Raw genomic sequence first — 13,634 nt, 5'->3', positions numbered from 1 at the left:
AGTTCTTTTCTGATTGTGTAGATGGCGCTGGTTTCGAAGAAAAGTCCATTGGGATTAACCAATGTGATCACATTGAGATCACAACAATTATGATTCCCGCTTTGAGATCTTTGTTTGTTTGGGTAATTTAATTGATCATTAATCGAAAATGGTAAGTTAATTGTTGCTAATTACGCTTTTTGTCTACTTCATTGGTTTGTAGAAAATTGTTTAATAACCTGTAATCATTAACTAAATTCGGTTTGTTTTTGTTTTTCTCTTTTTTTTCTGTTTTCTTTTCTTCAATTTTTGGTTGGTGTTTGTTTCTTTTCTTGGATGGATTTCTTTTTATTTGTGTCCGTGTTTCAATTGAATTGGTAAATTTAGGAATCACTATTCGTCGAGAAATATAAACCTCTTTGTTCAGAAAAAGTAATTGGTCAACATGGTCCTAAAAGTAATGTTAAAAAGTTAACCCATTGGTTACAATATTGGAAATCCAATTATGGAAAGAAACCTGGTTTCGGTAAATGGGCTTCGGACGATGGTGCTGGGTTTAAGGCCGCTCTACTCTCTGGACCTCCAGGTGTTGGTAAAACAACATCAGCCACTTTAGTTTGTAAAGAACTTGGTTTCACCTACACTGAGTTAAATGCTTCGGACACAAGGAGTAAAAAATCTCTCACAGAAGTGGTTTCAAATCTTCTATCGAATCGAACCTTTTCCGACATTGGTTCTAAAGTCAGTTCCAATCTCTCATCTAAGCATGTTTTAATTATGGATGAAGTTGATGGTATGGCAGGTAACGAGGACCGTGGAGGTGTTGCTGAATTAATCAAATTAATTCAAAAGACACATATGCCCATCATATGTATTTGCAACGACAGATCTCATCCTAAAATGAGAAGTCTTGTTAATTATTGTTTTGATTTGCGGTTCACCAGGCCAAGAGTTGAACAAATCAAGGCCCATATGTTGTCAGTTTGTTTCAAGGAAGGAATCAAGATAAGCGCTGATGCTCTCAATGAGCTTATTATTTCCTCTAATCAAGATATTAGACAAGTTTTACATTTCGTTTCATTGTTGGCTACAGCTAAAAAAGGTGAAAAGGTTGATTTTAAACAACAAAAAGTCATCAAAGATGTCAAATTAGTAAGTATATCAATTAGTCAATTTCATCTCTATTTGTTTTCCTATTGCTAATAATTTTCTTCTAATTTTCTATTAGGGACCATTTGATGCTTTGAAAAAATTATTTACTACTGAAGCTGGAAAACAAATGAGCTTCAACGATAGATCTGATCTTTTCTTTTCAGATTATTCGTTGATGCCTTTATTTGTTCATGAAAATTACCCTGTTGTCCAGCCCAATGGTGTATCAAGGTGAGGATTAATTTTTCTTTACTCTATAAAAAGTTAAAAGTGAAAGATTTCTAATGATCATTTTGATGATTTTTTTCTCTATTTGTTTGTTTAGAAATGAATCAAGGAAGAAACTTGAGCTTGGAGCTAAAGCTATTCAATCAATTGCATTTTCCAATTTATTTGAAAAAGAAATAAGATCAACAAACAATTGGTCATTACTTCCCATGCAATCAGCTTTCTCCACTGTTCTCCCCAGTTATTATATGAGAGGCCATTTAAATGGACAAATTGAATTTCCCAAAATGCTCGGTAAAATCTCTGCTGGTAACAAAAAGGATAGACTCATTCAAGAACTCAAAATGCACATGAGTTTACGTGTTAACAGCAACAAAACTACAATAAATTTAGATTATATTCCTATCTTACGAGAAAAGATCTACAAACCCCTAAGATTAGAGCAAACTAACGCAATTCCTAAAATTCTGGATGTAATGAACCACTATTGTATTCGAAAGGGAGATCTTGATTGCATGTTGGAATTTCTCTGGTCTAATGAAAAGAACCCAACCAGTGAGATTAGTCCCGCAACAAAAGCCGCTTTAACCAAACAATGTAACGCATCATCGACCCTCTTACCCTATCAAAGTGCGTTGGATTTGAAGGGTAAAAAGCGAAAAGCAGCTCCAACTGAACTTGAAGAAGGAGATGAGGAAGAAAGTGAAGAGGAAGAAGAGCCTGTGGATGAAAAAAAGCTCACGAGTGGAATTACCAAAGATGGAATCGAAATAAAAACCAAAGAGAGTCCAAAAGCAAAAGGAGGAGCGAAAAATGGTCCTGCCAAGAAAAGAAAAGTAGAGCCAAGTGAGAAGCCGACAAAAGGAGGTAAAGGTAAAGGTAAAGCAGCGGCATCGAAAGCCGAAACCAACGGTCAATCACCAACTCCCAAAGAAAAGACCAATGGTAAAGCACCAGCAGGAACTACGAATGGTCGAGGAAAAGCAGCTCCTAAAGAAAAGAAACCAGAAATTAAACCAACTCCCGTTGCAAAAATTCTAATAAACGTCCCGCCTCATCTGATAACGAGATCTCTCCTCAAGGAACCAAAAAAGAGGCTAAAATCAGCGATTGGTTCAAACGAACACCCAAATGAACTCAATCAACTTATCGTTTATTTTTAACTAAACAAATTGATACTTTTAAACATTTCCCTCATCTCACTCAGCTGATGGCTTAATCAACAATTTACTCTTAATCAATTTTATATAACTGTTGTTCCATAAAAAAAAGCTAATATCAATCGTTTTGAATGAGATTGTTATTAATTAAAATGATTGCACAAAATTAAAACTTGATGAAAAGTTACTTATATATTTTTTTTAATCAATAATAATAATCATAAATTGTATTTAATTGTTAATTTAGAAAAAAAAGAGTCGAAAAAGAGAAAAGTGAGAAGAAAAAGAAAAAGAAAAGCATATTTAAATTGATTAAATTGTGATGATAAAGAAAAGGCAGTTGACTTTGTAAAAAGATGATGATTAAATGATGATGGGAAAGATGAAGATGAACAATTAATTAATTAATTTCTGCTTCAATGGCCTGAGTGGGTATCGAAGCCACTGGTTTGCTTTGTAACATTTGTGTCTCTTTGGGTTGACTTGATTTCTGGTACATTTTTGTATTGAATTCATTGAAACCAGGATGTCTAAAAGGTTGGAAAACAATTAGCAATCAGTAAATTGTGAACAACAATCAATGCAACAATTAACTTACATTCCAGGTTCACCTGTGTAGTGATCATAAGCTCGTCTATTGGATCTTAATAGACAGAAAATACAACAAGTTAAGATCAAAACGATCGGAATTATAACTCCAAAAATGTACAAGGATAAAAATCCAGCATAAGAACCAGTACCTAATCAATGGACAATTAAGATCGAAAATTAGTTTAATTGTTGTTTTTTTCGTTCGTTCGAAAGACTTACTGATACATTGAGCCTCATAACCCCAAGACCAAAGGCCATCGGATCGACACCATCGGTACTCGTGTCCCACTAATCGATATCCGTCATCACAAGCAAATCTAACGGTAATTCCAGGATAGTATTTGTTTTCCGTTTTCCGTCCGAATCGAGGTTTGGGTAAAGCTGGACATCTTCGAACTAAATTAATTAGACAATTAAGATTAATTGCTGGACATTTTCTAATCCACTTGTTTGTTTCTCTTTGAAACTTTCTCCATTTTGATTAATCATCTAATTGTTTACAGGAAACAAACAATCAACCATATTAATACCATTGGAAAAATGATTTCTAAAAGGTAATTATATTTACTATCAATGATTGCAATCAAGGTAATAATTATTGTCTTTATCTGATTAAACAATCAAAGTATCTCAAGTGAATCACCATGATAAGTGTATCAATATAATAATCCATAAACAATATTGGATCATTTGATTTGTCTAATTTTCCAATTCAAATAATTAAATCGGTTTTCTAGTTGACGATTTAATTTAACTCAATTAACTTTAAATTATTATCATTGGAAGACTATAACGGTGTTTATTATCATCATTTGAAGACAATTAGGTAATTAACTGTTGAAAAGCATTTTGTGTTCACTTGGTTTGAATTACCTTCTAACAATTTATATTATGATTGTTGATTGTTCAGGTTTAATGATAAGGTTGATAAGGGTGATTACCGTTTGTCACCTCAGTAAACATGAGGAATCAATTGTTTACTTTAATCATCATCATTAACCAAAATCATCGTCGTAATTTACTTATTGCAATGATAACTACTAATGAAGATAATTTTCATTTTCATTTTCATTTTTCTTTCTAACTTTTTTGTTTCCTCTCACAATTTAGTCGTTAATTAGATGATTGATTAATCTTATTGATTATCAAGGTAACTTACCTGTCATATTGGCTGCTAACTGAAGTTCATGAGCCCATGTTTCATGAGTTTTTGAAACTTTTGCGAATGCAGGATCAAGAGTCATTATGTAATCATATTTACAGGTGACTGAATCGGCACAAATTGATTTCATTTCAGCTTCGAGGTGACGCTTCGAGTCGGGTAATCGGAGTTCTTCAGGGGGTAATCTGTATTCTGGAATAAAGTTGAGGTCATCATAAGCTGCAAAGGAAAAGGCATCATGCCAAAACAGAGAATGACCAACACCCGGTTTATCTGACCCTTCGGCCACTCTCCAACTTTTACCGAATCGATTATGAAGATCCTCCATTCCCGTTGTTATCGGTACCCTTCCCGCTCCATTTGGTAACATGAAATCGTCAAACTTATCACTAGAATAGAATCCTAATAATCCATAAGTTTTATTCTGAAACGAAAAAGAAAACAAATGAGTACCAATCTAACAACTCGAATGATTTGTTTATATTACCTGGAACAATGGAGGTAAATAAACATGAACCGTCATCGATCCTCCGTTGGCCATAACCTCAACTCCAGCACCCGAATCAAACATGGCGATAATATGAGACATATTTCGAATATCAGCCGGTTGGTACAAAGTCACACCTCGGAAATTTTGAACTCGAAGTGAAGCATCCCAGAAGAAAACATATTCTCTATCAACGATACAGTACATTTGGTATCGCCAACGAGCGGCTTTTGGCCTAATACGAAACTCAACTGTTGCAGATTGATTGTCCCGAGCAGCGATTGCAGTCAAATAAGTTGCATTAATGTTCTGATCAATTCTCAGTTTCCTTGGTACTTGTTCAAATCGCGCTTGTACCTCTGAATAAATGGACATCAACGTTAATATCTCAATCGAACGAGAAAAAAATGAAAAGAAAAAAATTCTCACCTATTTTGGCACTTGCATCTTCAACTCGAGATAAAACAAACTCTCCTTTACCATTGAAGGTGTACGAATGATTATCGAAGGTAACGAAATGTGGATCACCATAAATCGAAGCGATTCCGGGTGCTTGATAAGAAGAACAATCTTGTGAAGTTCGCCAATAGTTGTACTTTTGACAGGTATCGGAATCATCTTCTTCCGGTTGCCATTTACAGCAGAAAAAGAAAGGCATTACATCGTGCAGATATGACGATAGAACGGGAATCTAATATCAGAAAAGAAAATTTCAAGAGCCAAGGTTAGAAATCGACTTGATCTAAGTACCAATTGATTCTCACCATCATTCGCATCTTAAACGGATGTTTACCATACATGAAGGCTTTCGATGGTCGCCCGCCGTACATTGTGTCTGCTGTTTGAAGTAGTTCCATGTAATCATCGTAGCAGCACGATTGACCTGAACCTCCGATTCTATTATGATAACGAAAGTTTCAGATTAGGTTTGAAAAATTCAGACGAGTTTCACGAGATTAGTACTTACGAAGGTCTTCCAGTTACGACACAATGTTGAGCACCTTTGTGAAAGATTTCACACTTTCTATCCTGAATGTTACATTCCAGGTCGGGTGAGAATCGACCTCTATCAAGATCAGCTTGTAATCGAGTACAAGGACATCGGAAAACTGTGGTCGCAAAAGCATCTCCGTATTTCTCCTTCTCATACCAGTCATTACATAGATAATTTTTCCACCTTCCATTGAGACCATATTCTCGTTCCCATTGTCGTCGGAAGTACCAAGCAAGTGGCATCGCTCGAGACCAGATCATAGGTGATTGGGTTATTTGTTTACCTAAAATCGTTGGGTTGGTTAAATTGATCGCAATGAAGCCAAAAAGTAGATCAGTAGCTCCATGATTAACACGATCACGATATCTTTCGGTCAAAAGATCAGCCTGTTGAGCACCGAGTCGAACACCTTCTTCAAGAGTATCAATAAAGGTCAACTTCGGATAAAGGTCAGAAGATTCTCGATAACCCCAAAGAGAAATAGAAACTGGAGCGTCAGGAAGCCACGCGAGTCTTTCGGGTTTCCATTTGATGGTCAATTTTTCAGGACTTTCCAATCGATCCATATCGTCGAGAACAACAACAGCATCGTCAGCGATATCGGGAGGCTCTAAATAGAAAGTATTGAGAAAAAAAATGAATACAATACGACTTTTGGCCTTAAACTTGTACTTACGAACATAATAACGACCCAAGAAAATGGTCTTTCCTTGGACAGTTATGGACAAATCAATGTAACCGTGATAAAAGACGGGAGGTGAAATACAAGTTGCATGATTGGGATCACGATAAATGCCTTTGGCCACTTGATTATCAAAATTACACGTAATTATATCATCAGGCTCGAAACAAGGTCCAGTTACATTGACCAATGTACCACCTAACATGTGACCCCATCGAGGGAAAAACGTCAAAGGAAGTCGATCTTTCAAATTGGGATTAAGATCTTTATTAATACAACAACCAGGCCAAATTTCCTCATCGATTTGGAAAAAGTATCGACCCTCCAAACCATTACCGAAACCTCTTTGGGTCATAATCTTAACTCTCGGTTCTTGCGAGTAAGGTTTATATTCAAAAGCACGGGTTGTGTTTCCAGCATTAAAACCAATCTAAAAAGAAACATCAATAACAATTAAACTCCAAACAATCAACAAAATGGCCGATCGAAAATCTTACAAAAGCCGGTGGACCTTTAAGTCCATCGTAATTATCTTTGGACGTGATCCATTCAACTTGCTCGTAATTAAACATAACGTAGGTTCTCATTTCATCTGTAGCCAAAACCATTTGATAAGAATTAGTCTGTAACAAGTAGGATATTAGATCGTCTGAAATGATTAGTTAATTGTTATCACAATTTACCTTAAGTGGTTTCTCTTCACGTCGAGCAACAAAAGTCATATTTTTCCAGGTAATTATCATTGCAAATTTGGGTGTAAAATCAGCGGCACCGATCATACCCTCTCGAAAATCAAGAATCAATCGATCCCTTAAAGTTGTATTAGTTTCTTGCTCCATGATAACCATTTGCAGGTAAACACCAGCATCTAATTAAAAACAATTAACATGAAAAACAATAACGATTAATGATTAACCATCAGCAAAGACAATTACAATTGTTGAATGTTGAAAAATGTTCAAATGTTAATTGTTACCACATAATCTTAATAGATAATTTAATCATTGTTTTGGTTAACCCTTGTTAACCTTTTCATTTACATTTAATTAATTACTGTGATACTTTCTTGATTGTTTGGCTACTCAAACACTAATTGTTTAAGTTTATTGTTCAATCAACTTTGATACTAATTTAAGGTTTTACAATTTTCACAATCATCATTAATTTAATTCTGACTTTCTCTCTCCCTCTCTCTCTAAATTGTAACAACAATTAATTAGATGAAGAATAAGAAAAAATTTCAATTAAGATTAAACCTTAATCTGAACCATCTCACGTAATCAAATTTCATCTAAATTTTCTCATCTAAATCAACACAATTAAGTTAATCACTTACTTGGTATTTCTGTTTGTCCAGGAATATCTTGTTGGGCAAACCAAATAGCAATTAAAGATGGATCCTCTTCCGAGAGTGGGTCAGTTGGTTGCATAGGGAATTGCAATGGGAACCGATAGGACAATAGACCCTTGTTGAAGGCGAGATGACCATTCAACTGGACATAAGCGTAATTGAACTCGAACCCAAAGAAAGGTAAACGAAACGATAAAGGTTGATCGTGAATCGGTTTATTTTGATTAATGTCCAAAATGTACGACAAATTGTATGGGTACATTAATTGTCTCCGTTGATCTTGAAGTTCTGGGGTCATAACTGGATTAATTCGTAATGAACTTCCAGGATAAACATTCCCATATAATGTTCCTAATTAATGAAACAATTTAGTCAATCATTTGATTACAATTATTATTATGTAGTTTTCCTTCATTAGTTTTTGGGAAACAATTTGTTTACTTTACTATTTTTATCAATTAATTAAAAATTGAGGCCCAAGAAACTTGTTTAATTGTTGTTGTTGTCTTGTTATATTAACTTTGATTGTCAATTGATAATCAACAATCTAATTTTTCCCCTTCTTAATTATCTCTCTTTCAAGGTAATTGTCGTTTAATCTGTTCTAGTTATTAATTAACTAATTTCTTCCTCTTCATCACTCTCATTTACACTTAATTGTTGAAATCATAACATATTAATAAACTATCAGTGAAGACAATTAACGGAAAAATGACTCATCATCATGATTAACTGATTATTAATCGATTCAATTGATTGTAGAATTTAATTTAAATGGACAATCAACAATCAGTTTAATTGAGAAAATTAAACATCAATATGAACAATTTTCTTGCTAATTCCATTCAGATCTCAATAGATAATTTTAGTAATCTAATCAACTAAAACAAAGAATTAACAACAGTCGCGCAATTAACTCAATTAAATTTAATTACGATGGATATGATTGTTAATTTTCTCTAATTGTCGTCTAACTAAATCATTAAATCACTAATTAAACTTACCTTGTCTTTCCGATTGACCAGTTGTCTTTTCAATCAGCCACAAAGCTAAAAATGGAAATCACATTAATTGTTGGGAAAGAAAAGTAATTAATTTCTACTTTCTGGTTTGTGTTAATTAATAATTTTACTTACCCAAGATGATTAGTGACAATCTGGTCAACATTTTGATTGTTTAAATTGTCAATTCGAAACAGAATTAAAAAAATTAATAACTTATTATATTAAACTGAGTACAGTTATGATTAACTGTAACAAAGATGGTGGCAACGCCTAAGAATATGAATAGATTGGTCTTTCTACCTGATTTCAAGAAAGTCAACAATTAACTGATTACTACCATGGTTACATTGTTAACTAAATGATAAGAAGGCCTTAATTGTAGATGATTAATAAAACAATTGGATAACATCAATAATATCATTAGAAGTGTTTATATTTTCCTGTTGGAAGAACAAGAAAAATTTTCAACTTGAGAAGAAACAAATTAGTTAATCATTACAATTAATTTTCATCTTTAATTTATTGGTTGGGTCATTGATTGTTCAATGAATTGATGAATGTATTAACTAATCTCATTGATTAATTTCTCGAAGTACAAATTGATTGACAAAAAAAATCACGATTAACTTTTTCATCAGAGATTCTGATTAATAAAAGCATGTTAATTGTTGTGATAATTGTAGTTAAAAGTTGGAGTAAAAATGAATGAGTGATTAATTTTAATCAACTTGAAAGTAAATAACTATCGGGATATAAACGACTGATTGTCAATTAAATTTAGTTAATTGTCTCGATGAAAAATTAGCTACAATTAAAATCATTGAGCAATATTAATGATAATTAAATGCTTTAGAAAGTTAAATTAACAATTAGTAATATCTTAAAGTGATAATCTAACACAATCAACTAATCAGGACGATCTAGATGATTTGATTGTTAACAATTAAATCATTGAAATATCAATCACTTTATCATCATTACTAACTAAATTAACCGAGAGATGGCAGCAAAGATCAGGTAACAATTAACATGGAGGAAAATATTAATAATTTAATTGTTTGAGAAATTGATCTAATTCATAATGAAATTTAAAGCTTTTTATTACAATTAAAATATTATTTGTAAACAATTTAGATGAAGAAAAAAAAAGTTAAGTGTTATTGAAAAGATTTAGAGTAAATGATTATCTTAAATAAAGCTCATCGATTGATTGTCTGTAGAATTGTTGAATTTGTAATCGACGAATTTTCAACGCTGCAGTTACCAGTCCATTATCGGGTGTCCATTCCTCTGGACATAATTTGATTCGATTGGGTATCTCGAACCTAAGAAGACCTTTACTTTCACCAAATTCTCTCAAAGTTTCCAATACTTTTGCGATCACCTCTCGATCGTCACACAATTCACCGAAAGTGATATTCTGTTTATCCAAACTTTCAGCTAATCGGATTAAACTATTTCTCTCCGGTAATACGAATGCAATCAGATAATTATGGAAAGAATCACCATAGACACAAATATTATCGATAAAAGGACAATTCTTCAAGATGGATTCAACCTTTCCCAGGGAAATATATTCTCCATGCTGTAATTTAATCAAATCCTTTTTTCGATCGATTATCTTAATCGTTCCATCAGGATAAATCTCTCCAATATCCCCTGATCTCCACCATCGAGTTCCCTTATCATCGACCCAATAGACTTTCTCAGTTTCCTCTTCGTTCATATAATAACCCATTGTAACCGCAGGTCCACCGATAATTAACTCACCACGAGGATTAGGTTTATCTCTGTTTGAATAGTTACCTGTTGATTAAATGAGAGAGAAGCAAAAATAAACAATTAAAGATCATTTGATAATAACATCAATCATGAATGTGATCAGACAATTTGTAAACTTGGCAAAGATTTTAATCACCAATTTAATTGCTTTCAATGAAGACAAAAACAAAAACAAATTAGCCAATAATTGTTGATTGTAATTATCTATGAAACAGTCAATCAATTTCCTAACAAAGTTTCATGATCAACCAAACAATTTGGTTTCTGTTGATCAATATTAACAAAGTTTACATTTCAATCATCAATTTCTTGTTAATTATCAATACATAATCAATTCTAATGAGCTATGAATTGTTTGATTAACTTTCAATTTAATTCCTATGCAAACATATCAACATAAATACACTTTCAACTTTGATCTTTCTCATGATACAATTAGAGTTTATTTTCTCGGATGATCAAAATTAAACTAATATTGTACCTGTTGAACGTTTCAAGTATTAATTGTTGGTTAATTAACGATCAAGGTAATTACAAGAGTCTCATGATAAGTAGAGGGAAGAAATTTCTGCTTTTTTTATAATCCAATCTTATTATTGGTTTAACTGAATAGTATCAAAGGTTGATTATAATAATTGAACATTTTGAAATTTGATTCAATTGAACAAGAACTTCAAGTCCTTTTGATTTTAAGTGTTGATTAACTATGGAAATGACTATGAATTAAGCTTAATCCTTATGTAAAAAAAAAGTAATCAAAAGTTTCATATGAAAGTAATCTGATCACATGGAAAACTTGATCTCTGATCATTATAATCATATCTATTTATAATTAATAGGATTAATTAGATAACCTTGATCTACAATCAAAGTCTCATTAGGTTAATAAACTATTTCCGTTGTAAATGAAAGTGAAATTGGATAATTATTACCTTCAGGCCAATCGACCAGAGCAACTTTAGCACCGAAAAGTGGACCACCACAGCGACCCAATGAACGATCATCCAAGTCCATTAATGCGGCGCACGCTGTACCTTCAGTGGCCGCATAACCTTGAACCAATCGGATGCCCATTGAGATCGTGATGAACTCTTGTGTTTCCGGTGATAACGGAGCTCCACCAACGAACATTAATTTCAAGTGTCCACCTAAAGCTTGACGAACTTTTTTAAAAACAAAATGGTCGATAATCGGAGTTTCGAAACCATAATGGTACCAGAATTTTCTGTATTCCATTGCATAGTGAAATAAATCGCGGCCAAACTCTGAGCCTGAAACTTTATCTTCGACTGTTTTCTTGATCCGATCAAGGATTAAAGGTACCGCTGGCATGATTGTCGGTCGGATAATATTCATATCGCCTTTACAACCTTTCTTAATTCCTGTTGCGTTGTCAAACATTGTCTGAGGGGACGAATAGCAGATCGGTATTCCCATGGAAAACATCAAAACCTCAGCACCCATTTCAAAGATATGAGCTAACGGTAAATAGGCCAAATAAGCCTCATGATCACCGTAATTGTAATTACCAACGGCCGATGTAATAAGTGCTTTCATTGCATTCATAAAGTTAGAATGAGATATTAGAACACCTTTAGGTACACCAGTCGAACCAGAAGTGTACATGATACACGCAATGTCCTCAGGCTTAGGTAGAGCAATTTTTTTCGATTCGGCGACATTTTCACTCTTATATAATTCATCGAAAGGAATCACGTTGAACTTATCGAATCCTGGACATGAAACTGGCCCTTTTTTACCTGGACCATTGGCACAGAAAATGATCTTCAAGTGATCAATTTTATTGGAGATTTTACTTAATTTACCAATTGAATCAAATGAAGTTACCATATGTTTAGCTTTAGTTTGATCAAGAATCGCAACGATCCCGTCAAGTCCTAAATTGGCGTAAATTGTAACCGTAATTGCACCAAGTCTCCATGCAGCGAATGCCGATAAAAGCCATTCCTCTCGAGTTTCCGAAAAAAGGACAATTTTATCACCAGGACCAACGCCGTTGATTATTAATCCATTAATAATTTTCTTAACTTTATCTTCAGTTTGTTTATAATTGATAAAGAAATAATCATCGGCGAGTAAATATTTCTTCAGGATTTTTCCATTGGATTGGCGCTCTTCAAATTCTGAGAGGACTGGACGAGTTCCGAGGCACTTGGAATCAGTATATTTATTGACCACAATATCAAACCATTCGGCGATCGTTGGACTCGCCAAAATTTGTGGATCATATTCAAGGGGTTCACCGAATCGTATGAATGGAGATTCAGGATCATTAGGGTTCTCACGATAACCTCTTTTTCGGTTCATGGCGATCCATGATCTCCATGGTTTTTGCCAGATAATGTGAAAAGTTAGACTGAAAAAATCAACACAAACAGTTATCACTTTCACCAGAAAGATTCCCAACCAAGGCCAATTAGCGATGAACAAAAGTGGAATCGTGGCTATCGCTGTGACAATTAAATTCTCAGCGATTGAACTACCAAACATTATTAAAATTTTTCTATTCAATAGCAAATACAAAACAATATCTTCAAGTTTATAAAAACAGAATAGAAAACAAAAAACACCAAGATAAAAATCCAAGGAAACGGAAGTTGACGACGTTCAAGTCAAAAGTTGACGGATGAAGATAAATAGAGAATGAGATTAACAGGCAAACATGGATCACAATTAGGAAGATAATTAACCCACCATAATCTTTAGAAAATTTTTAATCGGCTGTTAATTGTTTTCCCTTTTAACACTGTAATTGATTAATCTAAATCTTCAACTGTCACAAAAGACTCACAATTAAATGATTAACTTATGAGAGGAAAAAGTTATCTTCTCCTTAAAGATAAGAGGTTCATACATAGAAACTATAGATGGCGAGCAAAATTAATTACTATCAGATTAAAATCAATTTAATCTAATCAAAAACTTGATACTATTGGAGGAATACTTGAGATATAATTAATATTGATAATTAACAACGAAAATAAAAAAATAAGAATTTAAATTTTTCCATTATTCTAATCAATAGATGGCGACACTTTCGC

At 33.4% G+C, this 13,634-nt stretch overlaps 3 protein-coding genes across 4 annotated transcripts in view; 1 reads left to right on the top strand and 2 right to left on the bottom strand.

Moving 5' to 3' along the window:
- The window catches only part of LOC128393562 (protein mesh-like), a 39,284-nt gene extending 30,202 nt beyond the window's left edge, over nt 1-9,082 (bottom strand). The window contains exons 1-14 of one of the 2 annotated variants that reach the window (XR_008326228.1): nt 8,923-9,082; nt 8,791-8,835; nt 7,772-8,137; nt 7,119-7,303; nt 6,933-7,058; nt 6,430-6,865; nt 5,727-6,363; nt 5,524-5,656; nt 5,189-5,450; nt 4,760-5,118; nt 4,270-4,696; nt 3,330-3,506; nt 3,118-3,259; nt 2,808-3,049 (exon numbers count right to left, since the gene is read on the bottom strand). Coding sequence is in view for 1 of the 2 variants with exons in the window: in XM_053353740.1 (XP_053209715.1) it covers nt 2,920-3,049; nt 3,118-3,259; nt 3,330-3,506; nt 4,270-4,696; nt 4,760-5,118; nt 5,189-5,450; nt 5,524-5,656; nt 5,727-6,363; nt 6,430-6,865; nt 6,933-7,058; nt 7,119-7,303; nt 7,772-8,137; nt 8,791-8,835; nt 8,923-8,953 (3,456 nt within the window). In the remaining variant the exon portion in view is untranslated. Of the gene's footprint in view, nt 1-2,692; nt 3,050-3,117; nt 3,260-3,329; nt 3,507-4,269; nt 4,697-4,759; nt 5,119-5,188; nt 5,451-5,523; nt 5,657-5,726; nt 6,364-6,429; nt 6,866-6,932; nt 7,059-7,118; nt 7,304-7,771; nt 8,138-8,790; nt 8,836-8,922 lie in introns of those variants that run through there. The other variant, XM_053353740.1, reaches the window with a different exon arrangement.
- On the top strand, nt 2-2,691 carry LOC128393566 (replication factor C subunit 1-like). The gene is made up of 4 exons (XM_053353750.1): nt 2-151; nt 367-1,131; nt 1,208-1,362; nt 1,457-2,691. The coding sequence occupies exons 1-4, from the start codon at nt 149-151 to the stop codon at nt 2,520-2,522; spliced, it is 1,989 nt and encodes a 662-aa protein (XP_053209725.1). The 5' UTR covers nt 2-148; the 3' UTR covers nt 2,523-2,691.
- A 783-nt stretch (nt 9,083-9,865) lies between the features above and the next one.
- Nucleotides 9,866-13,397, bottom strand: LOC128393152 (fatty acid CoA ligase Acsl3-like). The gene is made up of 2 exons (XM_053353281.1): nt 11,505-13,397; nt 9,866-10,596 (listed from the first exon to the last, which is right to left on the bottom strand). Exons 1-2 carry the CDS (start codon nt 13,081-13,083, stop codon nt 9,974-9,976), a joined length of 2,202 nt encoding a protein of 733 aa, XP_053209256.1. The 5' UTR covers nt 13,084-13,397; the 3' UTR covers nt 9,866-9,973.
- Nucleotides 13,398-13,634: the final 237 nt, after the last annotated feature.

This window comes from Panonychus citri, unplaced genomic scaffold, assembly GCF_014898815.1.
Source record: "Panonychus citri isolate SS breed McGregor unplaced genomic scaffold, ASM1489881v1 Contig00138, whole genome shotgun sequence".
Classification (NCBI taxonomy): Eukaryota; Metazoa; Arthropoda; class Arachnida; order Trombidiformes; family Tetranychidae; genus Panonychus; species Panonychus citri.
Note: the sequence above shows the minus strand (reverse complement) of the source record. Positions and strands in the feature narration are given on the sequence as shown.